The 27,687-nt window shown below is 38.4% G+C and overlaps 1 protein-coding gene across 1 annotated transcript in view; it reads right to left on the minus strand.

Moving 5' to 3' along the window:
• Positions 1 to 27,687, minus strand: part of dnah2 (dynein, axonemal, heavy chain 2) — a gene marked incomplete at its 5' end in the record, with an annotated part of 138,582 nt that overhangs the window by 103,725 nt on the left and 7,170 nt on the right. Inside the window, 11 exons of the mRNA XM_079438529.1 lie at positions 1,624 to 1,780; positions 3,109 to 3,255; positions 3,821 to 4,035; positions 9,017 to 9,199; positions 9,920 to 10,049; positions 11,505 to 11,707; positions 12,303 to 12,390; positions 18,951 to 19,108; positions 23,542 to 23,733; positions 24,898 to 25,136; positions 27,339 to 27,449. Coding sequence (XP_079294655.1) covers positions 1,624 to 1,780; positions 3,109 to 3,255; positions 3,821 to 4,035; positions 9,017 to 9,199; positions 9,920 to 10,049; positions 11,505 to 11,707; positions 12,303 to 12,390; positions 18,951 to 19,108; positions 23,542 to 23,733; positions 24,898 to 25,136; positions 27,339 to 27,449 — 1,823 coding nt within the window. The remainder of the gene's footprint in view (positions 1 to 1,623; positions 1,781 to 3,108; positions 3,256 to 3,820; positions 4,036 to 9,016; positions 9,200 to 9,919; positions 10,050 to 11,504; positions 11,708 to 12,302; positions 12,391 to 18,950; positions 19,109 to 23,541; positions 23,734 to 24,897; positions 25,137 to 27,338; positions 27,450 to 27,687) is intronic.

A 27,687-nucleotide genomic window follows, 5' to 3' on the forward strand; every position in this document is an offset into this window, starting at 1 on the left:
TGAAGATGTATTCTGCACTAGATTTTATTGAAAAATACACTACTGTTCAAAAAGAGAGAAAAGAAAACAAATGAATACTCTTATTCTGCAGAGATGCATTAAACTGATCAATAGTGACAGTAAAGACTTACATTGTTTCCAAAAAATGACTATTTCACATAAATGCTTTAAAACTTTCTATTCATCAAAGAATCCTAAAAAAAAATGTACCATGGTTTCTACGGTTTTCTTAGAAAGAGTGTAAGTGTCTTCTTTCAAATTTACAGACCCCAAACCTTTAAATGGTGGTATATATGGGATAAAATTGGATTTATATAGTTGTTTCATTCTTCATATTTTCTTTTGGATGTCTTCCTAATAAATTTCCAGCCAACTGTTATATTTATTGGTCAAAGCCCTTCTTCTCACAGTCCAAACCCTAACCTGTTGGTCTAACTCCCAACATGTAGTTCTAAACCCCTAAAAACTAACTATAACTGAATTCCAAATGTTCTTGTCTACACATTCTTGTAAACATCTATCATTCACTACGGATGTCTCCTTTATTATATTTGGCCTTCCTAGTCTTGTTTAATAAAAACAGCACCTGCCAGATATCTGACCACTAATTCTAGTGCAGCATTTGCTGTCTGTTACAGAGCTCAAATCTCAGACCACAACTCACCAGAGCCCTGTGGTACTCACAAAACTCTGTGTGCCACTAATAACTGGAATAAAACCTGTGGGAAAAGGCTGAAACTTTGCATACCAGAATATGAAATAAATAGCTATTAAATGAAATATATAACATATAAAGGAAATAATAATAAATACAAAAAATATATATATTATTAATTGGTTGGGTCTTTGGGTCTCAGTGATTGCACTTAATGTAGTGAAAAATGCATTTCTATGGAGGAGAAACACACAGACACTTATTTAAATACACTGCAAGAATTATTTCCATTAAGCAAAATAGTATTTCTTAACAGCAAGTGAGCAATTAAGTGTTGCTGTCATCATTAAACTTAATAAACTTCATAAAGCATATCAATCAAATGGAGCACAACAGAACACATTGTTCAGAACATTATTCTATTCTATGTAAATAAACTTTTTTTGCAACTTTATATTTTGGAACATTTTTGCAACTAGATATAGCAAACAATATAGACAAACTGAACAAGCGAATGAGCACATTGCATTCAAAGAGAAAAATTTCACTGTATTAAATGATTATCAAAATAGTTCAGTTATAGCCCTAAATTAGAATGACCAGAAATGCTCATTATTAATTAGTCAAGCAAATTCAGCATTTCTGGGATGCCTTGAAACTAGATGTCTATAATTCTCTTCCATTTTTGGACTCGGGAGGTTTCTCTGCTGAAGAAACCAGGCTGCTGTCCACACTGGGCTTCATGCCTAGCTAGCTGTCCATCAGCTTTACCAGACAGACCATGCTGGCTGACCAACTCCACCAGCTATGTTTTTCTGGTGGCAATGCACTGGACCAGCATTGAAATTCATACTGCTCTGATCAGGGCAAATCCATAAAATTTCCGTCTGCCCGAGTAACACAAGCTTTTCACTCTACCATCTGTTTGGCTACAGTTTTCTGTTGTGTGTGTGTCAGAAACTACTGACCTTGTTGGCGTGCACTCTGCAGTCATTGATAAAGACGCTGGCTGTTCCTTTTGTGGACCAGTGCAGTTTTGACAGGCCTGGCTGGATTTTCCTATCCAGGAACCGAATTCTCTCAGAAAAGAGACCCAGCTCATCTGCATTTAGAGCCTTAATGATTCTAATTGAGAGTGAACACAAACATATAAGGTTAGGTTCACTGCTGTTGTTTTTTTTCTCCCCATTTTCATTTTAGGTCTTACAAGCATTGGCAAGTTTCTTTCACAGCATTTTTCAAAAACAAGCAAGGCCATTTTAAAAGCATAAAAGAACAAGAGGGTGGTAAAAATGGATTAACAAGTCTTAGTGGATGTGCTTTGCCATTTGGGGCAAGTGGCCTGTTTAGCTTGTGTTGGGTTTAAGTGTTTGTTTCCAGCTGGCATGTGTAGAATGCATTAAATGTGGTAACAATACTGACAGAGATGACTCACTCTGTCCCTCTGAGAGTTACAATGAGTCCTCCAGTCTGAAGAGCGTGTGTGTTTGTGTGTGTATGCGCTTATGTGAGACAGGAGGAGGTTATTATTCACTACAGAATGAGGGACATAAGTGTGAATTGTTTTGTTCAGTGGAAGTATGTGTGTGTGTGTGTGTGTGTATGTGTGTGTGTGTGTGTGTGTGTGCGCATTTAATTCAAGTGCTTTTCTCCAGATTGGATGCACTAAAGTCTTGAATGGAGATGTGTATATTGAGGCAGATGAAATATAAATACTCAGTTTGCACTGAAGTGCAAGTGTGTGTAGGCCGAAGAGGTGAAGAGTAATATTAATGCATATTAAAGATGTGAAGTTACCAGACAAGTACACCGTTTAAATATGTATGTGAGTGGTAAGTATGCATCCGTGTGTGAAAGTGCACTTGTTTTTTTCTACTTATGAAAAGCAAGTTGTGGAAAATTTCTTCACAAATATATAACATCTAACTTCTTAGTTTAGTTCTCAATTTATTTGAAAAAAATGTTTTATAAACTTAATACAACACAAGATATAATAGAACAGAATATACAAAAAAAATTCAATTGTAAATGTCTGGAAGGCATTGCGTTAGGATGTGTCACTTTCCATAAAGTACAAAATTAGGACAGAAAAACTTTTTTTTTTTTTTTTGCTTTTAAAACACAGTGAAAGAAGGTGCTTAACCATGAGAGAATCTTCCATATCAACTGCAGGAGGTCAAAACTAAATTGTATGAGCTGTTTTAATTATTTTACATAATGTTTGCAAATACAACTTAAAAGCCTAATTTCTCAGATTGTGTTATTTTCAAGCAATAAACACTAAAAATCACACCTAAATAGATATAATATTAAATAAAATAATAAAATTAAATAAAAACTTGGGATTTGTGGAAAATACCAATTTTATTATTATTAAAAAAAAGAATGTTTTATGAAGAATAAACGTATTGTATAGGACATCCGAAAAGTCAGTCTCTGTCAGCCATACCAACCTGTTATAGTCTCTAACAACTAGGAGTACATTCTCTCTCAGGTTGTGGAGTTCCTCTCTGCGCTGATACACCTCTGTGACATAGTGAGGGATCTCGAAGAGCAGTCGGTCCCAGTAATGAATCTCATTAAACATCTTCAGCAGGTTCCTGAACACATAAACACAGTTATACATTCAAAGTCTGTGCATTTGTGCTTATGCTAGAACATTCATCATGTAAAAAACATCTTCAGTAATGGTCATGTATTATGACTACAGAGCATAAAAGATGTATGATCAGTGCAACCACAAATAATTGAATTATTTGAAAGGGTTTGAATGGGTTGCTTAAGGACAATAATTAACAGCATTCAAAACATATTCAACTTCAAGTCTAACAGAATATTCAGTGTAGTATAGAATTTAATCCATTCCGATCAATTGCATTAATATTATTATTTAATATTATTTATTTTCATCAGCAGAAGTAGATGTTCCATGATATTTGCATACTGTCCTCTGCATTAAAGCTTAAAAGGTCATGTTTTTCTGATGAAAAATTCCAAAAACAAATATATTTTTATAGCGTGCAGTGCACTGAATCTTATGCCGTAAAACCATGGACAAAAACATCCGTGGTCAGTAACATAGGCATGTCTAATAATACTGACAATCACAGTGAGCACAGAGGTACTGGAGGGCCTGTATGCATGTGCGTTTGTGTAATCACGTACTTGTTAAAGTTGATGTCCAGCGGGCCTGTCTTCCCTTTACAGCGGATCATGAGTGGCTGGTTGAGACTGCTGAGACACTCTCTGTTCAGACTCTGACTCCAGTCTGTGAAGATCCTCCTCACCTTCTCATCCAGAGTCTGACACAGCTTAGCATAATTCACATGCACTTCCTCTCCACTGCTGACGTGTGGTAGGAAATGAGCGCACCGGAGAACCTAGACAACACATGTGCAAAAAACCCATACAAACAGATGGGAAGAGCTCAGAGAGAATGCAGAGCCTTCTGTGAAAACACATCTCATCACTTACAAACAAACGTCTTGAAATCTTACCGACTCACACATGCAAGGTCACAAACAATCAAAACAATCAGAGCACAGCTAAGCTAAACGAACCAGAGGTAAACATAAAAACAAATGAAGGCTAAACTTCGCTCATGTTAAGAATGTCTCAGGCTATGCAGAAACTATGTAAACATTCTAATCAGACCATCATTAAGCTCTGGTTTCTGTTTCCCTTTTGTTTCACTGTGGGACTTTTTGGGATCAATTGTGGGGAAATGCAACATAATCATATCTGTGTCCAATTAAAGCTTATGTCTGCTCTTAATTGCCTTCTTAAAGAAAGCGGAAAATGAATTTAAACACAATGGAGAAGGCAATGTGCTTTGTAAGCAAACTGAAGAATGAGAGAAAGATGAGAAGCAAAAGAAAGAGAAAGCATGAGAGAGAAATAGAAAGGAAGGGTAAGTAAAATGGAAAGTGACAAAAAGATTGAGAGAGTGAGTATGTGGCAGCGCAGCTGGCTTTAATAGCATTAGGGCCTGTGCGGCTGGATGCTGGCTCGGCTCCAGGGCCTCTGCTGGGGCCCCTCACTGGCCTATGACACAAGGCTCTGAGTTCAACACAAGAGCTCATCAATGGAGTTAAGCTATCTTGTGACACCTTCCAAATTTACCCTGATGGAGGTTTTGGATTGGTTCATTTGTCTGATTAATTTGTCCATAAAACCCAACAGAGTTCACCTACTGTACGAAAGGGTGAGAAGAAAAAGGAAACGGCATAGTGTATGCTGGGATTGGACTGATTAGTCACTGCCACGTGCACACTACAAGTTTCAGGAGTGACAACCGCATTTAAACGCGGGAGTGAGTCCCGTAAATCATTGTTCCATGTGTGTACGGAACAGCAGTCACTCTGGCATTTGTTACCATAGCAACATTTTGTAATCTTGTGGGAGTGAATAAAAGTTATTCACATAGCCGTTTGTTATGCGCCATTTTTTGACTAAAAACTATTTTTACCCATCGATTTTAACTAAACTACCATTGATAGACGTGCTGCGTTGTGTTTATGCTCGGGAGGCTGCTTTAGAGAGCGCTGTCTTGCAGTGTTGCCATGTCCTCATATTTTCATGCACTTTTATGCATGTTGTTTGGTCTTATCTCATAAAGATAGGCACTTTATTAAGTTCATAAAGTGGTCTGTTGCGGATATGAGATATGATTTTTTTGGTGTTATAAAACAAAGTATCTGGGTGTTTTAGTGTTTTTTGTGCTTGTCCTTGTTTGTTTGTTTTTTTTCTACGAAAACCTGGCAACACTGACACTTTACCGCAGGGCTCATGAGCGCAGCTTGCCCCGTGTGATAAGTTAAGACTGTTATTTTCTTGCATCTCACGATGAAGACGCATTTCTGATGCACGTTCAAATACGTCATTAACAACTAGTTGTTCAGTTCAGTTCCGTACACACTGCTTAGAATTTCTAAATGCGGTTGTCACTATTTCTGTATTTTCCGGGAGTTAATGCGGTTGTGGAATTCGGATGTCACTCCCATATTTTAGTGAATTATGTGTGTGCAGAACGCGATTAAGGAATAAAAGGTGAACTCACAACCGAATTTAGCTGCAGTGTGCATGTGGCCTATATAGTGGTGTCCTAACTAGGGGTGCTCCGATTGACCGGCTACCGATCACTATCTGCCGATAATCGAGTTGGGATGTTTGATCGGCGATCTCTAAGAAGGCCGATCTAAAAAAAAAAATCGATCTCAAGCTGATGACGCGCCTGCCATGAGAGGATTGACAAGACATGCAGCGGCACATTCTCTCGGTGTGTTCCAAACGGGATATATCGCCCTCCGAAGGGCACTTCGGAGTGAAAACATGTCTACCATATTAAAGTGTCATTCCAAACCAAGGTGCTCAGAATTAGCCACTTCAAAGGGCCCTTCGGAATGAACGATTTCGAAGGATACAACTGATGGACACTTGGGGCCCCCATGATCCTTTGCGCTGATTCTTTGCATGATGACGGCGCCTCCATATGGGCACGGGAGGATGACGCAGAAGAAACAGTTGTTTGGTCTCCTACACCTTTCGAAGCTCTCACTCCGGAGGATATAGGGCATAGGGATAAGCCCTTCCGAATGGAACGCAGGGTCAGTCTCTGTCCGGCGCGGGTGAAATAATATATTGCTGTACAATTCATATTTCTTCATTATAACTTATAAAGTAATGTGAGGAATTTCTGTGAGACATAATTTCACAAAGAGCGTGAGTGAATCACCACGTACTCTCTCTCTCTCTTTCGCTCTCAAAATGCGCAAATGGCTTTAAATCACATCGCGTCTTCACTATAGCTGCACGCTGCACAATGACACAGGAATTCTCACTTGCACAATCGAGGCAGTGTCGCATCGTCACTAAAGTTTATAAATTGCATTTCTTTTTAATTCTTGCTAGTGTTTAAACTATTCAGTGTATCCTCTCCGTGCCTCATGCACATTCGAAGCGTGTGCGCCATACACAGTTTGCATTGTGTATGTGGTGTGTATTTTTCCGCGCTCATGACATGGTTGCGGTCCAGCAGTGTGTCAGCGTCAACGTTTCCGCTGCAGGCGCTGAATTAAACGGACAGCGCATTATTCTTTATAAACTGCAGGATTGCTTTTAAAAGATTTAAATGCCAAAGAACAAGCAGTAGAGCTGACTTTCTGTCAATGGTAAGTTTTAATTTAGAATGTTTGTGATAATGTAAGAAAAGTAGTTTAAATGTTTTGTCACTTGCTTGAGCAACTTAATATATAAATCTAGAAGTAAATGCAAAAGTAAAAAGCATTGAATAATGTGTTTCATATATGTATTGCATTTAAACACATCTATGAAAGATTGTATTACCGTACTGTGTAAAAAAGAATCACAATGCTGAAAAAGCATTTTAAGTAACAATGTTTGGATTTGAAATCAAATTAATGGATAAATGTTGTGTTTGTAGTAAACAGCCATGGATCAGTTGCAAACTCCTGTGGGAAAGCACAGTCAGTGCTACTTCTGCACCGCTTACGTACCGCACATGAACTGCATACGCACTGCAAACGGAGTATGTGTTAACCAGGTGTAAAAGGCCCATCTCACATACAGCTCATGAAATCAGGCTTGTGCTGTGTATAAGCTATCCTCCACCCCTCAAATAAAAAAAATCCTCTCTCACAAGAGCTACCTAAGAGGGGAATTCATTTTCAAAACTGAAATTCAGGCACTGAATAAATGTCTAAAAATCTTGATTGGATCATCACTATAAATAATTCTACATGATAAAAAGAAGGCTTTAAAAAGATCGATATCAGTGATCGGATCGGCAGATACTGCTTTCTGTGATCGGTGATCGGCCTCAAAAATCCTGATCGGAGCACCCCTACTCCTAACGCACATCCAGTTGGTGCATCATTCAGGAACCTGTGATGCTTTGATTTGACTGTGGGCATTTTCACATCACATACTAACATAACATGATGTTAGTATGTTTAACATCTTTATTATGAAACGGAAACTAGGAAATCTGGGTGAATTGGTTCTGATTCAGCAATTCCATATTATTTTATTTTTTTGAGGAAGCCCATTTTATTACACTGATCTCACAAAACCTTAAAGGATTAGTTCACTCCAAGATGTTTTTTTCTGATAATTTCCTCACCTGCATGTCATCCAAGATGTTCATGTCTTTCTTTCTGCAGTCATAAAGAAATTAAGGTTTTTGAGAAAAACATTCCAGAATTTTTTTCCATATAGTGGACTTCGACGGGTACCAACAGGTGGGAGGTCATAATTGCTGTTTCAGTGCAGCTTCAAAAGACTCAACACAACCCCAGCCAAATAAGGGTCTTGTCTTTATCTATGCTTTTTAACCGCAAATGCTTGTCTTGCACTAGCTCTGCGATGCGCGTCCACGGCTTCCCGCATTGCATAGTCAAGTTGGAAAGGTCATACGTGATGTGGGCGGAAGTATCAACCCAGTGTTTACAAGTGTGGAGAGGGAGGACTGTTTAAAAGTTGTTGTATGTTGAATGACACGTATTTATGTCTCTATATCAATGTATTGCTTACAATTGCCTGTTTGTGTGTGTATCCTGGATGTTTAAATCTTTTGAAAACTAAAAAATTTAAAAAACATGACCTTTCCAATGTGATTCCATAATACGTAAAGTCATGGACGCGCATTGCAGAGCTACTGCAAGACAAGCACTTGTAGTTAAAAAGTATATACTTGTTTTATTTTTGAGAAAATGTCCGTTTCGCTAGATAAGACTCTTATTACTCGGCTGGGATCATAGAGCCCTTTGAAGCTGCAATAAAATTGCAATTCGGACCTTTAACCCATTGGTCCTTGTTGAAGTCCACTATATGGAGAAAAATCCTGGAATGTTTTCCTCAAAAACCTTAATTTCTTTTCAACTGAAGAAAGAAATACTTGAACATCTTGGATGACACGGGGGTGAGGAAATTATGAGGAAATTTTAATTCTGGAGTGAACTAATCCTTGTTGTGCTTGTTGTATTTTAAGTCAAATACAAGGAAAATTATGTCAATTATGTCATTGAAGTGAAGTGACATTGAGTCATTTTAGTTTGAGATATGTGAAATAAATAAGTTTAAATACCAAAATAAGTTAAATAAGTTTAAATACCAAAATGACTAAAACTGAAGTACAAATTAAAGCTATGACAAAAGCACATAAAATTATTAAAAGGTTAAAATTAAATGGTCTGAATTCACCAGTACAGAAAACACTGTTACAGTATTTTTGCATTGTCAGAATTTCATTAAAATCATTGTACTGGTATTGGATTGAAAAAAAAATCCAATACCAGTACAATTTTTTTTTTTATGTTAACCTCTCTTTAATGTTAATATCACCTCCATGGGTCTTTCTATCCGTGATCGGAGTGCTCGGGTCCAATGCCCCTGTCCTGCGTGTCGAGGCATCTGAGCAGGAGTGAGAGATGACAGCCTGCACATCACCAAATTGATATCACTCAGCTCAGCACTAAGCAGTGCGTATACATCCACCGTCTTTCTGTCAATGGTCCGCTTGATTGCCTAAGAAATACATAAAAGAGAAACACTCAGGAAATGTGGTAAAATGAATGTAATACACAGCCTCTCATGGCTTGCCTCTTTATGTGAATAAACACTCTCAGAAACCACAACCTAACAAATTACAGTTATGTTAACTAGTTGTCTTTATACTGTTTGCAAATGCCTTACTATTCTATAAATTATTTATTTTATTAAATTTTTTATATTAAATTACATTTATTTTATTTTATATTTTAGTTTGTTTCACCCTCACTAGCACCTTTTTGTTTTCGACTTTTTATTATTCATTCTAATGCTTTAGCTATAATGCATGTAAAATAGTCTAGCCAATGCAGCACTTCGAATTTTGAAATTGAAAAGCTGAATGACAGAATGAAAAGGAAGGAGAAAAAAAAAACTGAATAAGACTGAAGGAGAAGGCAAAAGCCAGGAGAGATGACGGTGATTAACGAGGTAAACACATCTTAATGACAACAACTAAAGAGACTGGTGACACAGGTGAGAGAGCAGTGGGCTTATATGTGTGCGTGAGGTCCTGCTACTGACCTACTGAGTAAATGAGAGTGAAAAGGAAGTGACATCAGAAGTCTGTGTGTGGTCTGTTCTGCCGGAGCCATTTGTATTCACTGCTAAGAAGAGTAGCCGTCTGACAGTGTGCAAGGTTTTAAAGGAGGTGATAAAGTGTGTGTGAATTGAAGGCTAAGTGTGTGTGAGAAAGACCTCTCGTCCAGACAGGTGCTGAAACACGTCAAGCAGCTGTACTCCTTCCTCCACACAGTTCACAGTCTCGAAGGTCGAAGTGATCAAATTCTGCATCATCACCTCCAGATCTTTCACTTTACCACGGAACCTAAAAACACACACATATACACACACACACACAGGGATAAACAAGAGACACAAAACAACAAAGAAGTGGGCAGAGCTGTACAGCACGTTCCAAACACAAATCAGTGCCCTCTATTCAAAGGCAGAGTCCAGCACACACACACACACTCTCGGAGGCTGGTATTGATTTGGGTGCTCTCAATATGCTGAAACACTATGAAACACCTGCCCCAGACACAAGCACAGCTGTTTGTCTTGGCAACAACATCCTAACCCTATGACCCGCCTCGGCCCCAATCCATCATGGCCATCAGATGCACACAGCTTGCTCACACACTGCTCCCTTTCCCAAGGTCCGTCAGTGCCTGGGGCGGGGGTACGAGGGGATAATGGTCTCTGGAGCCTGATGGGCAGCCCAGGTTCCGTCACACAGACGGTCATGATGGTATTCAGATAAGCAGCCAAACTGCCTGCTGTCACAAACAGTTGTGAATGACAATAGGGGCACGCTGGGCTCAGACAGAAAGGCAAAATGATCTTTTCCCCGCCGCACATACATTTAGGCAGAATATTCATGAAAAATATCTATATGATCCGAATATGTGGGTCATTATATGCATATTTATGAAGATATGCTAATACGAGATGTATGGGAATTCCCAACAGGCCAGCAGGCCAATAAGCAACCGAGAATGACAAGCATTTATAAATATACATGAGTAACAGAAGGACTGACTGCCTCATAGACAGGCTGGCAGAAAGACAGACACACAATTTGAGGCATTTTGCGTGTCACTAAACAACAAAACTAGATTGCTCGTATTATAGTCAATGGAGCCGTCTACAGTGCAAGCGCCAGATTTGGCATCTTCATTTTACAAATACCACAGCAACTCAATCTTATTTTTCCTATCCATATGAAGATTCATTTTAAAATCACTGAACAATAATCTGGGGTTAGTCATTTTTTTATGAAAGAAATTAAGAAACTTTTATTCAGAAAGGACGCATTAAAATGTTCAAAAGGAACAGTAATTTAATTTTTGATTAAATAAATGAAGCCTTTGTGAGGGTAAATGACTTCATTCAAACTTTTGAATGTATGTAATGTATTTAATATTACTTAAATTGGCATATTTATATATTAAAATATTATATTATAAAATTATGTTATCTTAAAAATGCTCATGCATAAAATATTTTTATACCAATGGCTCATTTGTTAAAAATGTAAGTAGGCTTTTATTATTAATTGAATGCATTTTTGATTTAATCTTGATGAAGTCTAACCTAAAGCTCACAGCTGACTAGTTAGAGGTGATGCGCAGCTTCCAGCAAATGTAACACTGGTAGCTTCCAGTGTAGGCATCGTGTTGGCCATATGGACAGACTGTAGCTCCTTTAACAATCAAAGCCAGCTATTTCACAGTACCTCTCTTTTTCTATGTGCCCTGATCAATTTACAAACACACTGCACCTGCTGTAGTCCTCATGCCAAGAGGGATTTCTGACATCCAGGATGTCCTTAACAGAGCGCAGGACCTGCAAGCTGTTGTCAAAGGTTGTCTCTATGTACAGCAGTCTCTGAGTGACCTCTGACCCCTGACGTCCTGCAAAGCATGGCAACGGCACTCGCTCACCCTCTTCCCAGCGAGCAAACTGCTGCTGACACTCACACACCTGAAATAAAGAGAATGTGTTAGAGAAAGAAACCTATGCATTTTTTTTAATTGTATTTTTTTTTTTTTGATAGAAAAATGTAAGATGTTCAAAAATTTAAATAGAACAGATATTCAGTATAATGTTTTCTATTTTACAAAAAGTCAAACAATCTGAAAGCATTTACTGCAAAGAAAAAAAAGAAAAAAATCATAAAACAGTTTGAACTCCTATGCATGATATACAACAATTTCTGAAGGCTAAGCATCTCTTCTCACTAACCATTTGTTGGAAGAGAAAAAGAGTTTCAAGCCCTATTTGTGGTAAGTACCAAGAGTATGAGGAACTAGTAGGAGCACACAGCAAAAAATGTGCATGAATAAATATAAAAATGTCAAGTGATATAAAAAAACAGCTCTCAGCAAGGACAGGAGTCCTGGGAAATACGAGAAATGAAAGCAATAAAGACACAGAGATGTGAATTATTGAGAAATCTGAGAGGATATTCTCTGGATGTGTGCTTGAGAAAGTAGAGTGTAAAAATTCTGCATGCATTTGGAAAATGTACAGTTTGTGAGTGTGTGTGTGTTTACATCATTTTGTAGTGTTTGCTCACCTCTATCAGATCTTTGCATCTCCGCACAAAGGAATCCACCAGAGCAAATATGGTAATCTGGTCAAGCGACCACCCTTGGGAAGAATATCTAAAAAGACAAAGATAGAGTTCAAGAAAAACAGAAAGTGTGAAGGTCATACACCTTCATCCTCATTTTTGTTTCTACAGAGCAGGACTGTAAGGGAAAGCAGAGAAAAACGGAGAAGTCTGCTGTGTCACTACTCCCTTGCTAAAGGTTTTCACATTTCACACGCTGCACGAGCAAAACAAAACAACGGCGGTGGCTGGCTGCCATCCAGAGCAGCGAGGGATCAGGTCAGAAATGATCTGTCATAGGCATAATTGCATCCGCCAAAGTTCCATATCAGCCAGCCTGGCGTTCCTCAGATTGCTTTTCACACCTCATTCTTCTACTGATGGAAAGGTAATCCTCACCGCCGCTCACAGACAAACACTTTTAGTGGGGCAGAGAGGAAGCCAGGGTCACAGGGAGGGGAAAAGAGAGGGAGCGCAAGAGAGATATATAGGAAAAGAGAGTAAGACTTGAGCGGGATGACTCTGTTACCAGATAGGCGTGATAGTACATGTAAATTGAGTGATTTAGTCAAAGGGATAGACCAAATCCATGGCCTTGTTCTGAGGGAATGCTATCTTGAAACTAAGAACTGTCAGACTGGTTCTCATATGAAACCAGACCCCTCAACTGGCCGTTTCTTCATTCTCGGTTTCCTCTCAGTTCAAAGCTGATGTCAAGATACAATGGGACATTTATTATTTAGAACGATCTGCTTTCCAGTGTTTTGCGATTTCCTTTTATGTGCGGCCCCTATAACAGGATGTGTGGGGTAATAACATGCCACCAGACAAGTTCTAGGAAGGTCTCCACACGTAAAACACAAATTCCCTTTTCATCTTTCATACTACTTTGATTTATGCAAAGAAAATAATAAAGAAAGAAAAATAACCGCTGCCTGGCGCAACGACTAAATTACGATTTTCGCCTTGCACGGAGATCACAGTCGCCAGAGCGGAGGAAGAGAGCTTAAATTGAAATGCAGCCCGAGCTTTAATGACCGAGATTCAAAAACACATTGAAATGACGGTGAGCCGCGCACCAGCAATCAGTTCTCCTGAATCATTTACAGGACCGCCCGGCACGAGCATCTCCACTTCGTCTTTTAAATCCTTAATCACCAGTTAGCCCATGTTATCTCGGAAGGAACGGAGCTGCGCCATGCTGCTCAGTTCACTCCGAAACACTTAATATCGCCATGAATTGTGGTCAGTTTGACAGCTATGCCCTTTAACCACGGAGATAAACAGCCAATATGAATGTTTTGACATGTGAAAAAGCGTAAATCCATCCAAATTGGTGTCTAATTAAAGAGGGGCTTATACGGGGAGTAATAATGCTCCAGTAAACGGCTGTCATGCAAAAGAAAGGAAGGAAAAGGGCCGGGGGAGGACAACTTTTCTACAAATAAAAGAGGGATTGGGAGGAAGGATAATAGACAAAAAGAGATGAACACGGTTGTTTTGGGAAAGAGAGAGAGAGAGAGACAGAGTAAGTGATTATGAGAGAGACATGATCCAGTGGTGTAGGTCTCAGAGAAGGTCGTCATTGGGCCCAAAGTGATGAATGCACTGTCTAAACACACAGGAGGACACAGAGGTGAATGTCAGACATAGGCAGTAACACAGATTACAGACGATAAGCTATCTTTATGTTTATTCTCTTACACGCTCTCTGGCTCCAGGGTCATATCCCTTTGAACGAATTACTGCACACCATGAACCATGATAAAACGCCATTACAACATCCAGCAAGGTTAGAGATGTTGATTTAAACAGAGTATGAGAGAGAGTGGATCAGACTAAGAAGTTAAGTACTTATGGAAAATAAATGAGTGAAATCAGTGAAATACAAACAACTGACTGCATTTTCACATAAACAGACAAAATATTAATTCAAATGAGATAAGTGTTTCCAATTAGTATCCATTATTGGTCCTAACCAGACAATACAGAAGGGAGATGGGTGACAACTGTGTTCTCTCTCAGTCTGAGGGGAGGGGGGGGGGGGGACTTTGGAGTTACATAAAAATATTTTCAGATGTCCAATATTTTTCTACTTCTGTCTGAATTTTTTATGCTTGTGAATTCAAAATTACAGCCATTTTATCTTTAAATTGTTAGGTTAAAAGTGAACATGAATGAAAACGCTCTCACTGGTAGCAGTCATACAAAATTGCATCATAGCTGTGATGTCAGAGGCAATTTTAACATTAGGAAATGCTATAAAATCAAAAGTGTATGATGAAATTGAGAATTTGACCTGTAAAATGAAATATGTAATGAAAATCTAGTGTTAAAGTTAACAGTCTTATACACACACACACACACACACACACACAAGGTAACAAAATGGCAAAGCAGTAAATCGGTGTGACTCATTGACCAGTTAAAATAGTTCTGTTCTGTGCATTTAAACTCATGCACACAAACATAATCTTCATATCTTTCTTTCAAAGCACGACTCCCTGAACAGTTAGTGGCAGTGGTACTATGGCAATGTTTCCAACCATGACAGATATTTTATGAGGTCATCTGTGTTTCAGAAAGTCTGAAAGGATTTAAGCTCGATCATTATACAGAAGAATAACCAGGCTGACCACAAGGGTTATGATTCATACGGGGACAGGGTGCTCTACTCCTTACTGAGCAACCTTTAAAGGTTTGTCTGGAAATTCTGACATGATTGACTCGTAATTCAATAAATAAGAATTCAATTAAAAATAATAAAAAAGAGGGAGTTAAAGGAAAAGAGAGTGGTGGAGAGAAAGAGCACTTGAATGAAAGGATAAAGGCAAAGAGAAGGCAATGAAAGAGTTTGATATTTTATTGATTGTATTACTATTTCATTCATTTAGTTCAATTTCTCAGTTTTGTTTCATTCCAGTATCAACTTTGTCTCATCTTTTCTTCTGTATTGTGAAGTACATCCAAGTAAAAAAAAAAAATGTCAGACAGTGGCTTATTATTTAAAAAGCTAGTATTGCATCCAAAACATAGACTTTGATGTTTGATTATAAATCGTGGCAAATCTGAGCACACAAATGAGTTGTGATACTGTTGAGATCTCGTCTGAAATTTGGAAACATGTAACATTACTTCTTGAGGAAAGACTCCATTTGCTTTCCATTAAATCTCATTACTGTCCAGGAACATCACTTGAGATATTATAGAGATGTAATTTGTGATTTTCTTTCATACGAGAGTGAAAGTGAAAAAAGAGGTTTAGAAGAGAGTGGTCAAGGCAAAAAAAGAGATTGAATGATAAAGTGAGCGAAAAAGCAAAAACAAAAAGAGAGAGAGAAAGGGAGGCCACCAGGAGGACAGAGGACAAAGGGCATGCTAATGCTAACACCACATTAATCATGTCACAACACACACATATATATATATATAAACATACACATGCACCATGAGGTTGATCCCTACTTATACATATGATGCCAGTAAAATAGCTCTGGAGAAAAACACAGGTGACCTTTGATTCATAGCTGTCCAGACTGATAGAGCTGACGGTCAGCTTTGATCAATCATTTCTCTGAAAGTATCTGACGTGATGTGAGCTGCAAAAGTGCCAATGACACTTGCTAATTTTCTACTCCTCATGTCTATGCAAAAACCAACACAATTATGGTAAAATATGATAAAAGGCATTTGTTTGCTGTTTATTACTAATACACACGACCACGAGTCTCCAAGACGTCGACCCAGAGCTGAACTCTGAAGACGTTTGCGAGTGTGTGCATAATGGTCTTCCTCCTCAAACTGAAAATAGTAGGCTTTCTTTGCTTAACACCAAACCTCAAGCATCTGGATCCAGCTTTAACATTGGCCATTTATAACGCTGTCTGCTTTACACAGGGCATTCACTCTCGCACTCAATATATCGTAAAGCAGGTACAATCAAATCCTACCTCGGAGGCCTGCCGTGCCTTAAGTTTGTAGTTGCAGCGAATTTGCGTGGAATTTGCAAGAATTTGCAAGAAACAAGAATTTGCGTGGCTTTTAAAGGTTTAATTAATCTACTTAAGTAAATGTGATTATCAATAAATTTTATGTAAATAAAAGTCAAACAAAGCAACCATATTTAACCATAAGGGAAAGTGGGAGTGAATTAAGGTAGGCCTGTTTTATCTTTTAAATGGTAAATCGTGACAGAAGAGCTGGATACTTGTGTTCCTTAAAGTTGATAGCAATTTTCAATAATTCTGAAATTTTCCGGTACATCTGGTAGTTCTGCATCTACATCTACATTAAGAATTATTGTACAGTGTTGGTAAGAGAGGTGGAACACTGTATTCTTTGTGCTGTCCGAACACTGGCTGTATTTTGGAGGATGGGGTCAGCTACTCTCTGTGCCGGCGGGGTAAAACAAACTCTTTGTTTTTATCACAACAAATGAATCCAACAGTCATAAACTACCAGCAGGCCCACAACACTAAAAATATGATACAATCCAAAAAAACTACAGGGTTGGGGTGAAAGCGAGAGACCTTAGGGTGTAACCCACTAAGAACATTTTGTTGTGTTTGGTTGACCACACATTATTTTCCGCAAAATACCTCTGGAGCCCCTTGCTGTTTTTAAAAGCCACAACTGAATGGCTGTATCCTGTAGGGAAGACTTGCTTAGGAAATAAATGTTTCTTCTCAACATTAAGTCTCCCACTGAATCTGTTACATTCAGCTTCAACAATACAGCATTTGCAACACTGTTAACATCTTTCAAAATCACAGCCACTATGAGTTATGCCATAGTTTACGGCGGAATGCTACAAAGTAGACACCGCATTCTGCTGGGACATGATGAAACAGTATTGCAAAGTTTCACCACACCTAAAGAAGAAGCGCCAACCTAAACCTAAGTGCAATAAAAAACTCCAGGAGATGACTCTGAGACAGCTTCTTTCAAATGGATGCTGCAGTGTTCAGCCTATGTCATTTGGCAGTAAGTTGCCATCACTTTGAAGAAGAAACTCTGTCATCACACCGTAAAATGCTGTTCTTTTTAGCAGGAGGGCTGCAATCACGGAACAGCTTTGGCACTCTCATTTAGCAGCAGTATCATTTCCATTGCGAAAGAGAGAGAGCGTGAGTGCAAGAATTGTGTGGAGAAGCTGCGATGACTGGGTGGGTTAGGCAGAGCCAGTGATGGTGGAAATGACAGGGAGAGGAAGGGCCATAAAGCTGAAAGACAGAGAGGAGGACGGGCAGTAAATAATATAAGCTGAAAGCATGCTCTCTATTAGCTGCTGAATAGAAAGGAAGGCCAGGCGCTGAAAACTATCTGTGTACAGCTGACTCAGACAGAAGAGAACTAGAAGAGAGCAAACATTTAGGTGACTATGAAACAGAATCCAGACTAGCCAAACAGAGGATGTGGTACCACGATCTTTTTAAAGATATAAATTAATACTCATATTCAGCTAGGATACATTCAACTGATCAAATACCACAACAAAGAATTTGTTACAATATATATATATATATATATATATATATATATATATATATATATGTGTGTGTGTGTGTGTGTGTGTGTGTGTGTGTATTTCAAATGAATGTTGTTCTTGTGAACTTTCTATTCATCAAAGAATCCTTAAACAAATTATGTATCACGGTTTCCACAAAATTATTAAGAATCACTGAAAATTCTTTCATAAGTATAGGAGAGAACCGTCTTTGTGTTTCTATAGTCTTTGTTTTAAATAAAACACTTACTAAAAAAGATTAAATATTTTTATTTACCTGCATGCCATGTGATCATTAATCAAAGAAACCGTGAACATGCAAATGTGACACTTAATTATTGAAATATTTATTTTAAAATCTCAGGGGTACTTAAAGCAAATATATTTGGTGAATAAGGTTTAGATCACAAAACGTTTTGGAATGCCTGCATTACATGTATCTAAGAAATAACGTGAATATGTGCATTTTAATTAGTTATAATTAATAATACATGGTTAAAAAACCTACAGAGTAATAATTCAAATAAAAATGAATGTGTTCATCAGTAGTTGATGCAATGTTGAAACCCTTCTTAAACCTGAAATGATTTTTTGTAAATCCAGTGGTCAAATGCTGTCGCCACCCGACTAATGACTGATCTTTGTGTGAATGTCCGCAAGACTGGACTATTTATACATATATAATAAGTATATATTCGGTAGACTATTTTAGAAAGGAAAATTTTAAAGATGAAAAAGAGAAATTAGGGGGAATCAATGATTTATGAATAATTTATTGCTATTGTGTGAATAATATGTAATCATGTAATCCATAAAAAAGTAACTGTAGTCTGATTACGAGTATTTTAAAATGTAATTTACTCTGATTACAAGTACTTAATTTTTGGAATCTGATTACGTAATCCAGATTACATGTAATCAGTTACTACCCAGCTCTGGTCACTGCTGACCGTAGTAACTCTCAGAGTTATGGCGTGTAAAGTGGATGGGTGTTGCTGTAATACAGTGCAATCACAGTGCAGTTCTAAGTGGTGTGTTCCTGTGCTGTAGGGAACAGAGCAGAACTCAGAGAGAGAGACAGAAATGATGATTGAAGGACACAGTACTTGTGGTGGAGCTGGGAGGTGTGCAGGTAGAGCTCTTTCCAGGCCAGGCAGCACTGGATACAGTCATTCAAAATCTGCTTGCTGGAGATCACGTAACCCTGGAAGATCCTGTCCAGAGAAATCTCCCGACAGCACAGACGGATGATCTCATTACTAATCTGCAAAAAAAAAACAACAACACATGGTATAGATATGTAAATAAACCACCCAATGATCCGAGCATGAATCTGTCTTTGTGTCTATATCTACTGCATGTCAGGACGTTCAGCCTCATAACTGAGGATTTGCACATGAATGTTTGATGAGAGAACCGCACTGACTGTACCAAAGCAAGCACAGACAGGTGTGTGCCATAATGTGTTCCGCATTCAGGTGTAGATTAACCTTGAGTACAGACTTTGCTATGAATCAGACAGGATTTGCTCCTGTAAAAACCCAGGCTTTTGTGCATGGTGTCATTCAAACCTATGCACCTTACAAAAACAGAGATCGTTGTAAAGAAACGAGCTAGAAATGAAGAGAAGGTTAAAAAAAAGAAGGAAGCGAGGAAAAGAAAGTGTAATTATCGCTCATGATGTATATATAGTAGAGGATGTGAAACGACAGATTCCCATTCATTCTCGGCTTCATCCGACAGATGAACCCCATACTGCACTGAAACAAGCATGTGTGAGAAAGAAAGAAAGAAAAAAGAAAGAAAGAATGAAAGTAGTACATGCATGTGTATATCTGTGGGGAAAAATGTGTATGTGGAAGAAAAAGTGTGTGTGTGTGTGTGTGTTTGTGCCATGCTGCAGTAATGTGTACTACACGCTGATTACAGTGCCAGGCAAATTCCTGTTTTAATGAAGGAGGCACAAAACAAGAGGAAATTAAATTGATATGTAAATGACTCAAAATTCTCATTTAAGCAAAAGGTTAAGAGAGCCACAGAATTAAACAGCTTATGAGTTCATAATATATTTATTTTTTTCATTCCTCTTTTTACGAAGAGAAAAAAAGAACCTTCTGTAAATGAAGACAACACATGTCCCAACGCCTGTATCTCAAGAGATTTCTAAGGCCTTGTTCAATCAGAGACGTTTCTTCCATTTCTGTCACAGCAGCTCTTGAAAATCAGCAGAGAAGCGTGTCTAAACTTTGGCGCAGGGGAAAAAAATGAGTCGCCGGCTTTCTTTGGGGAGCTGTGAGTAGGGTTAGGTGGACGTAGGAGGTAAGAATAGATGACAGGCGCTGAGCTTTAAGAAACCCCGGCAGATGGTGTTTCATATCAGGAAATAGACGGTGGGAAGCAGACAGCTTATAGAGCCGTGAATCCGATGCACGAAATAACAATAAGCACATCAGTCTCAGAATGCCTGCACAATTATTACAAATTATTCTTTTGAAGGCCTTATGTATTTTAACTCTTTCTTTACCTCTGTTTTTTTCTCTTGGTATTAAATGGAAGAGCACACCGGAGTCCAAAGCCTGTGGCCCCTAGCACTGGCTGATTGGAAAATGATATTAAATCCAATGTAGGCTCTACCAGCACAGAGAAATAGGACGGGGGGAAAAACAAATAAAAGAAATGCTAAAGCCCTGAGGGAGAGACAAGGTAAGGTGGTCGTGCACACATACAAATCCACGCACAAACACACACATCGTGACTCAAATGCCCTCTGATTGGAAATTATTAGCTGGAAACCTCTGACTGGAAACTGAATCAAAAAAGCAAGTTCTGCTCCATGTCTTTTCTCTCTACCTCCGCTCTTTCTCTCCTTCCTCACCGCAAGCACAATAAAATGCTTCCCTGCTGAAATAATCATGTTTCTTATGTTATTTTTCATCTTAGAGGGGGAGAAACCCACTGAAAAAGAGTGCAAATACCGGGGCCCATTTCACCTTCATTAAACACAGCACTGCTAACACGCTACTGCACGCAGCCAATGACAACAAAGCGCTGGGTGGACTTTACAGGCCATTTAGATGTATTTGTTTATGGGTGTTGATAGAAATCAGCATTAAACACTGATTTTAGAACAGCTTCCTCAATTTATTCTAAAATGTTTCATTTCAAGTTTGGTCAGGGAAGTTGGTCTCCCATCAGTCCTATAGGACCGTGTGCCAAATCTGTGAACCAGGTACAAGATTCAAGTCAGTGAGCATTAATGGACCTTAGCGGGTGATTTAAACTCACAGCAGATTCATGGCACGGTGGAACTGCCATGAGAAAAATGGCAACGTTATTTCATAGAATCACAGTAAAAACATAAAAATCTCCACAGAGAGAGCCTATATCAGTCATAGGAATCTTTCACTCAGGCAAATAGAAATTCAATTTTCCAGCAGAAAAAAAAATTAAATAAAAATGCATGTAAACTGATGAAGGCTCTTTTTCATTGCAGGAGAAGAGAGCTTTCTTTTGCTTCAAAAATCATTATAGCATAACCTAAGCCATTTTCATAGCACAAGCACTGACCTAACACAATAGAACTTTTCACATTAGATAGTCTGTGTATTTGACAAGGTATGAACAAAGTGCAGAGAGCTCACTTGACTGAACCACAGGTATTTGGCCTAAGTAAGAGTGTGTAAAGAATTACAGTGTTGTGGATGAACAGAAGTACTTTTCTGGCAGACTAAAAGAAGGGCTCTAGATATATCTGTGTTTTTGGTTGAGGGGTGGTGCTGCAATGACTGGCAGAGCTTGTGTTGAAAAGATAATTTACCCCAAAATGAAAATTCTGTTATTTTGTACTCACCTTCATGTCATTCTAAACCATATCTTTCTTTCTTCTGTAGAACACCAATAAATATCCTGAAGAATACTTTAAATGTTTTTGTCTACGCATTGAAAGTCAAAGAGGTTTGAAACAATACTGTACCATGTTGACTTTTATTGCATAGACAAACCATTTTAAAACACACTGTAAAAATACTACAGTTAAAAAAATTAATTGGTTAACTTGGACCCTGCTTGGCATTACATGATTATATTTTATGTAAATAATTTAGTTTCTTCTTATTTTTGCTATTAGTAATGTACATTAGGGTGTGTTGCATTTAGATAATTTTTCATCTTTATTGCATTATTTTAGTGCCGTGAGTTACCATGATGATATATTATCTTTGCACCATCTATACAATTATTGGCCATGTTTAACAGACAAGCATCTTACAATGAACTCAGATTCATCAAGTGGCTTTTTATTGTACCACTAGTATTATTATGGTGATGGTGAACTGTATATTTTATAATAAAAAGCAGATTTTGGTACTTCAAGTAGATTGGTATGTTAACATTATCATAATCACTTGAATGAAATAGATGGTTGTTAGTTACAGGCATCCCATAACACCCGTAAACACTGTGACAGTATTTTTACAGTGAATTTCTGGTTTTTTATATATAAATTTAAGAGGATACTGATATTTTACAGTGTATTTTTTGTGCTTCACAGAAAAGAGAAAGTCATACCGGTTTAGGAATGACATGAAGGTGAGTAAATGATGACAGAATTTCATTATTGGGTGAACTATCCCTTTAAGTTTGAACAAATGGGAAAAAAATTGTCTAGACTTGAACTCACTCAGCACATGCAGGTCAAAGGTGCAAATGTGACCTCACAGAATAAAAATGGCCCTCTGGAAAACAATTGCTAATTCAATGCGGGCATTTTAGCATGTGCTCACAATCTCACCCCTCAGGAAACAATTATACCAAATGTTTTTGTAGCAGTCTGATGTGTTTTCAAAGAAGAGAATGAAAGAGAGGAAAAAAGAAAAATGAAACAGACAAAAAAGAGAGGGAAAAAAAGTGGCAGTGGTACCATGTGATTCCGGCAGAGGAAGGGTCAGAGCGTAATTACAGAAGGTTAAACGGTTTCCCTGATGCTCTCAAGGAGCCAGGGATGGAAATGAAAAGCAAGTGAAGCGATGCGAGCGGGTGGCGTAGAGACGCAAGGCCCCGCTCCTCTGATCTGAAGAACACGTGTTACATGTGCTACGCCACTGCGGCTGATGGCTTATCTATGTGGCGGAGCCCAAAGCAATCCGAACTTTGATGTACAGGAAGCAGAGGAGGGGGGATGTGGGATCCAGGAAGCAGGTACTAGTATGACTGTACAGGTCTGTGTGAGTGGATTGAGGGAAAACCTCTGGGCATGAGAGCTTAGCTGATTCATACAAAATTATGCATGAAGTGATTGATCTGTGAGCCTAGACAAAGGGTTGTGCATAACAATAAAAAGGTGTAGTGGATCAATCTTCATTGTCGGAGCACTAAAAATCAATTCACTCGATGATATCATAAAGAGGTAACCTATCATATAATGTATCACTTTACTAAATCATTCTGCACAGGGGATTTGCATTTGTAGAATGTACATACGATGCAATAATACTAAAAAAAGGATTATATATTATCCATAATATAGCATTTTAGCATTATCATATGAGCAATTGTGAGCTTTTAATAAAATAAACAACAAGTTAATATTTAGTAACTTCAGACAAAATATTGGCAGTTACTGCCAGTTACTTGGAGTCATGCGTTGTATGTCTCTGAGCAAACACGCAATATTTGCGTTCCTGAATTAAAATGAGTTACCTTGCATAATAGAGCCGTGATCCTGTCACGGGTGTTGTAGTAGCTGGAGTTGACCCATATCACACGGATGAGGTTAAGGATGTGAGCGAGTTTGGGTGCAATCTCACGAGGTTTAAGCTGAGCAAGTTCCTCACATGGCTCTTTCAGTAGGGACAGGAAGGAGACGTTTGACTGAGCCTGCAATGTACTATCCTGGAGAAAAAAAAAATCAATGTTACTTCAATGTTGGAAAATAGATAGAACAAGATATAGAATGACAGAATGAAGGATAGATGCATAGCTAGATAGATGACAGATGGATGCATAGACCAAAAGAAAGAATGTTAAATAGATCCTTAGGCAGACAGACAGATAGACAGACAGACAAAGAGACAGACAGACAAATAGACAAATAGATAGATACATAGATAGATAGACAGACAGACAGATAGATATCATTGAGATAAACAGTCTTGCGTGTTGTTGTAAAATAACTGAGATAATATCCTTTTACTGTAACATACAGGATTTGATGAACATGCTCCTCCCAAGTTTAGCACTACCTAAACCAGGTCAAATAATTGAGAACAACACCTTTACATTGCCCTGATTTCACTCATTTAAAGTCAGTTTGGCATAGTTAAGGTCAACTTCAGTGATATCCGAATAAGCTTAAAGGGTTTTACATCAGTGGGACTTGTTCTTGGATCAACACCCTTTGTTGACTGCCCCATACACAACAGTGGCTGTTACGGGGCAGTGATCAGGCACACAGCTGACTCTACCACATAACTATTACAAGCAGCCATGGGTGCCCCTGAAGGTCAAATAGGCCTGATGTTTAATTATTTCACTCTGGTCACATTGATTTTTTTAGAGGGTTTGGAGATTGTATGAAATGAAGGACGGCAGTTGCTGCAGCCTTGCAGTTTTGCGCAGTATGAAGCTGGAGGTATAACAATCAGAAAAAAAGACACGTGTCCTCCACACTGATGCAGGACTAGCTTCCTCTATCTAAACCCCAATCTTGAGTCATTATAAGAACAACCATAAACTGATCCAAAATCAGTGTTAAGGGGCAACGAGGGTGTGACGCTAAGCGCTGAAGTAGAGCTGACAGACATGCTCCATCTCCCGTTGAAATGAGAAGCCGGGCCAACTCGTAATAGCGAAGCCTGAATGTGAGACGGCCTCATTTCCTAGGGGTGAAGAGAAGCCGTTCAGAAGCCGCATATAAATCATCAACAGCCAGAGAATGTTCTTGTTCAGCCCATTACCCCTCGGCTTGATTCCTGCCATGTAGCCCCACACATATTTTCACACACCCATGGACACACACACACACACACACACACACATGTAGATGCTCAGCTGTACCTGGATCTGCTTGGCTAGTTTACAGAAGGGTGGGATGTAGGTTGATGTGTAGAGCTGCAGAATCGCCTGTATATGACAGACTCCAGGTTTCTGCAGCTGCTTACTAATGCTGTCCAGATCAGCACAGCGGCTCTTCCAGAAAGAGATCTCTTCCAGGAGGCCTGATGTGTCTCCTATGTCACTCACGGGTTGAGCGCTCAGCACTGCTTTTATTTGACGTGTCCAGTGGATCATCACCACTGGTGACAGAAAGAGAAAAAAGGGGTTTGTGAAGAGCTGCATTCTATTTGATCAACCAGCAATTCTGCACCAAATCTTTGGCCATGGAATTCAGCAGAAAGTTTCATTTAAATGTCCTTCATTCACAAAGTGCTACAGAACCTTGATCTTTCATTAAATACTGTATGTTGTATTTAATGGTGTAGTACTCTTCTACCATGCAGTATTTAACTATTAACATTTATAGAATCATGAAAAGTGTGTATTCCATCCTAGAATGGAGCAAGATAAATGCAGTTGTGGATGCCTACTCTGCTCCTGAAACTCCATCAAATCTCACTTTAAAGGCGGCTTTTTGAGGACATGGTGTTGAAGGTCAAGTTCACCCTCAAGAGCATCTCATCACATCCCATTGGCAATGCTTGTTTTCAAATCTACTGCTATTTGGCATTTTGGCCGTGACCAGCTTCAATTAGAATTAAATTACTGTTAAAGGGATAGTTCACCCAAAAATTAAAGTCTTGTAATTAATTACTCACCCTCATGTCGTTCCAAACCCATAACCTTCGTTCATTTTTGGAACACAAATGAAGATATTCTGGATGAAATCTTTTGACCCTCCATAGACAGTAATAGAACTACCACATTCAAGGCCCAGAAACGTATTAAGGACATCGTTAAAATAGTAGTCAGTAGTTCAATCGTAATTTTACAAAGCTACGAGAATAGTTTTTGTGCACAAAGAAAACAAAAATAATGACTTTATTCAACAATTCTTCTCTTCCATGTCATTCTCCGCCATGCGTTCACCACAGTAGCCGGCATTCTGATGTAGAACCCAGATATATTGCGCCTTGTTTGCAAGCAGGGGAATGCAAACGCATGTGTCGTGGTACTGATGTAAGCACGTGTCAAAGTCTGAAAAATTAAAATTTTTAATTGTTGTTAAGTCGTTATTTTTGTTTTCTTTGCACACAAAATGTATTCTCGTAGCTTCATAAAATTAAGGTTGAACCACTAATGTCACATGGATTATTTTATCGATGTCCTTGTCCTTATGTTTCTGGGCCTTGAACGTGGTAGTTCCGTTGCTGTCTATGCAGGACCAGAAAGCTTTTGTAATGCTGCATTACATACAGCAATAGTCTAAATCAATGCCTATACTTGCATCTGTCAAAGTAACGTTCGTAATTTCAGTTTGTAAAGTAATTTCACATAATATACGTATATATCTCAATAATATTCTATATTATTTGTTTGGGGTCAGTAAGATTTTGTTTGTTGTTTTTTGAAATAAATTAAGATTTTATACAGCAAGGACCCATTAAATGAATGAAAATGATAGTATAATTTCACAAAAACTTTTGAACTTTCAAATAATCTTAAAAAAAGGATCACAATTTTCACAAAAATATCAAGTAGCACATATCTGTCATGTGACACTGAAGACCTGAGTAATGGTTGCTTAAAATTTAACTTTGCCATCACATATTTTGACACTTTTCAAAAAAACATATTAAATTGAATATTTAACAGTTAATTTCAATTGTAATATTATTTCACAATATGTTTTGCTGTATTTTTAATCAAACAAATGCAGCTTTGGTGAGCATTATAGACTTTTAAAACCATTTTTTAAAAACCTTTTAAACTTTTGAAAGGTATATATTAAAACACATTAAATTAAACCTGAATAAAGAAAAGATAACATCTGACTTCATGTTGACTTTAAGACAGTGGCCAAATTTTAAATAAATAGTTATAAACAGTTTCTGCTCTGCGGCCTGCTGTAAAAGACCTTGAGTGGAGTATCATTCATGCCATGTCCTGTGGTTTCTTTTTTTCTTAAGTTAGCTTCTAAAATACCTTTTTTTCTCCAACACCTCAAAATGCCCCCACTATGTCCCTTTAACCCTGGACCCCTCCAGGACCGCCAAATTTAATAAAGACTCCTTTAACTGTCTTAGAGCAGCATGGCAGTGTTGAATTGAATTATCCCTTTATTTTTGCCCTTCAGCTGTGGTTACTGTGTCACACTCACAGACGCTATCACACTTACACTAGTCACGGCCTGTCACGGTAGATGTAATTTCCTGCATACGGTGTCTTATATACTTTTCACACTGTTTATTCCTCACAGTCCACTCCATCAGAAATTATTCAAGCTCTCACACACCCATTTACACACACAAGCACCCATACACACACGACCACGGTCTTACTTTCCAGCCTTTGCACCAGACTCTTGTTCGTGACGGCCTCCTCTGGGCGGTGCTGCAGAGCCTCCAGAGGGACGTACAGCACAGTGCTGCACAGCAGTTTAAATCTGCTGTCTGTGAAAAAAACAAAACAATAGTTGGACATCAGTAATCCGATCAGTGAAAGTCATCCATACCAAAAACACCAAGCACTGCACAGCACATCATCATGTCACTCCTCATTCTTAATGCTACAGACAGCAAATCCATCCCACATTATAGTGCTTTGCATGTTGGTGAAATTAATCAACACAAGAGCATAAAAGGGAAACAAATAAAAGTTTACTGCTATGCTTTTATACCCATGTGGCAT

The sequence above is a fragment of the Barbus barbus genome, assembly GCF_936440315.1.
Source record: "Barbus barbus genome assembly, chromosome: 2".
NCBI classification, from domain to species: Eukaryota; Metazoa; Chordata; class Actinopteri; order Cypriniformes; family Cyprinidae; genus Barbus; species Barbus barbus.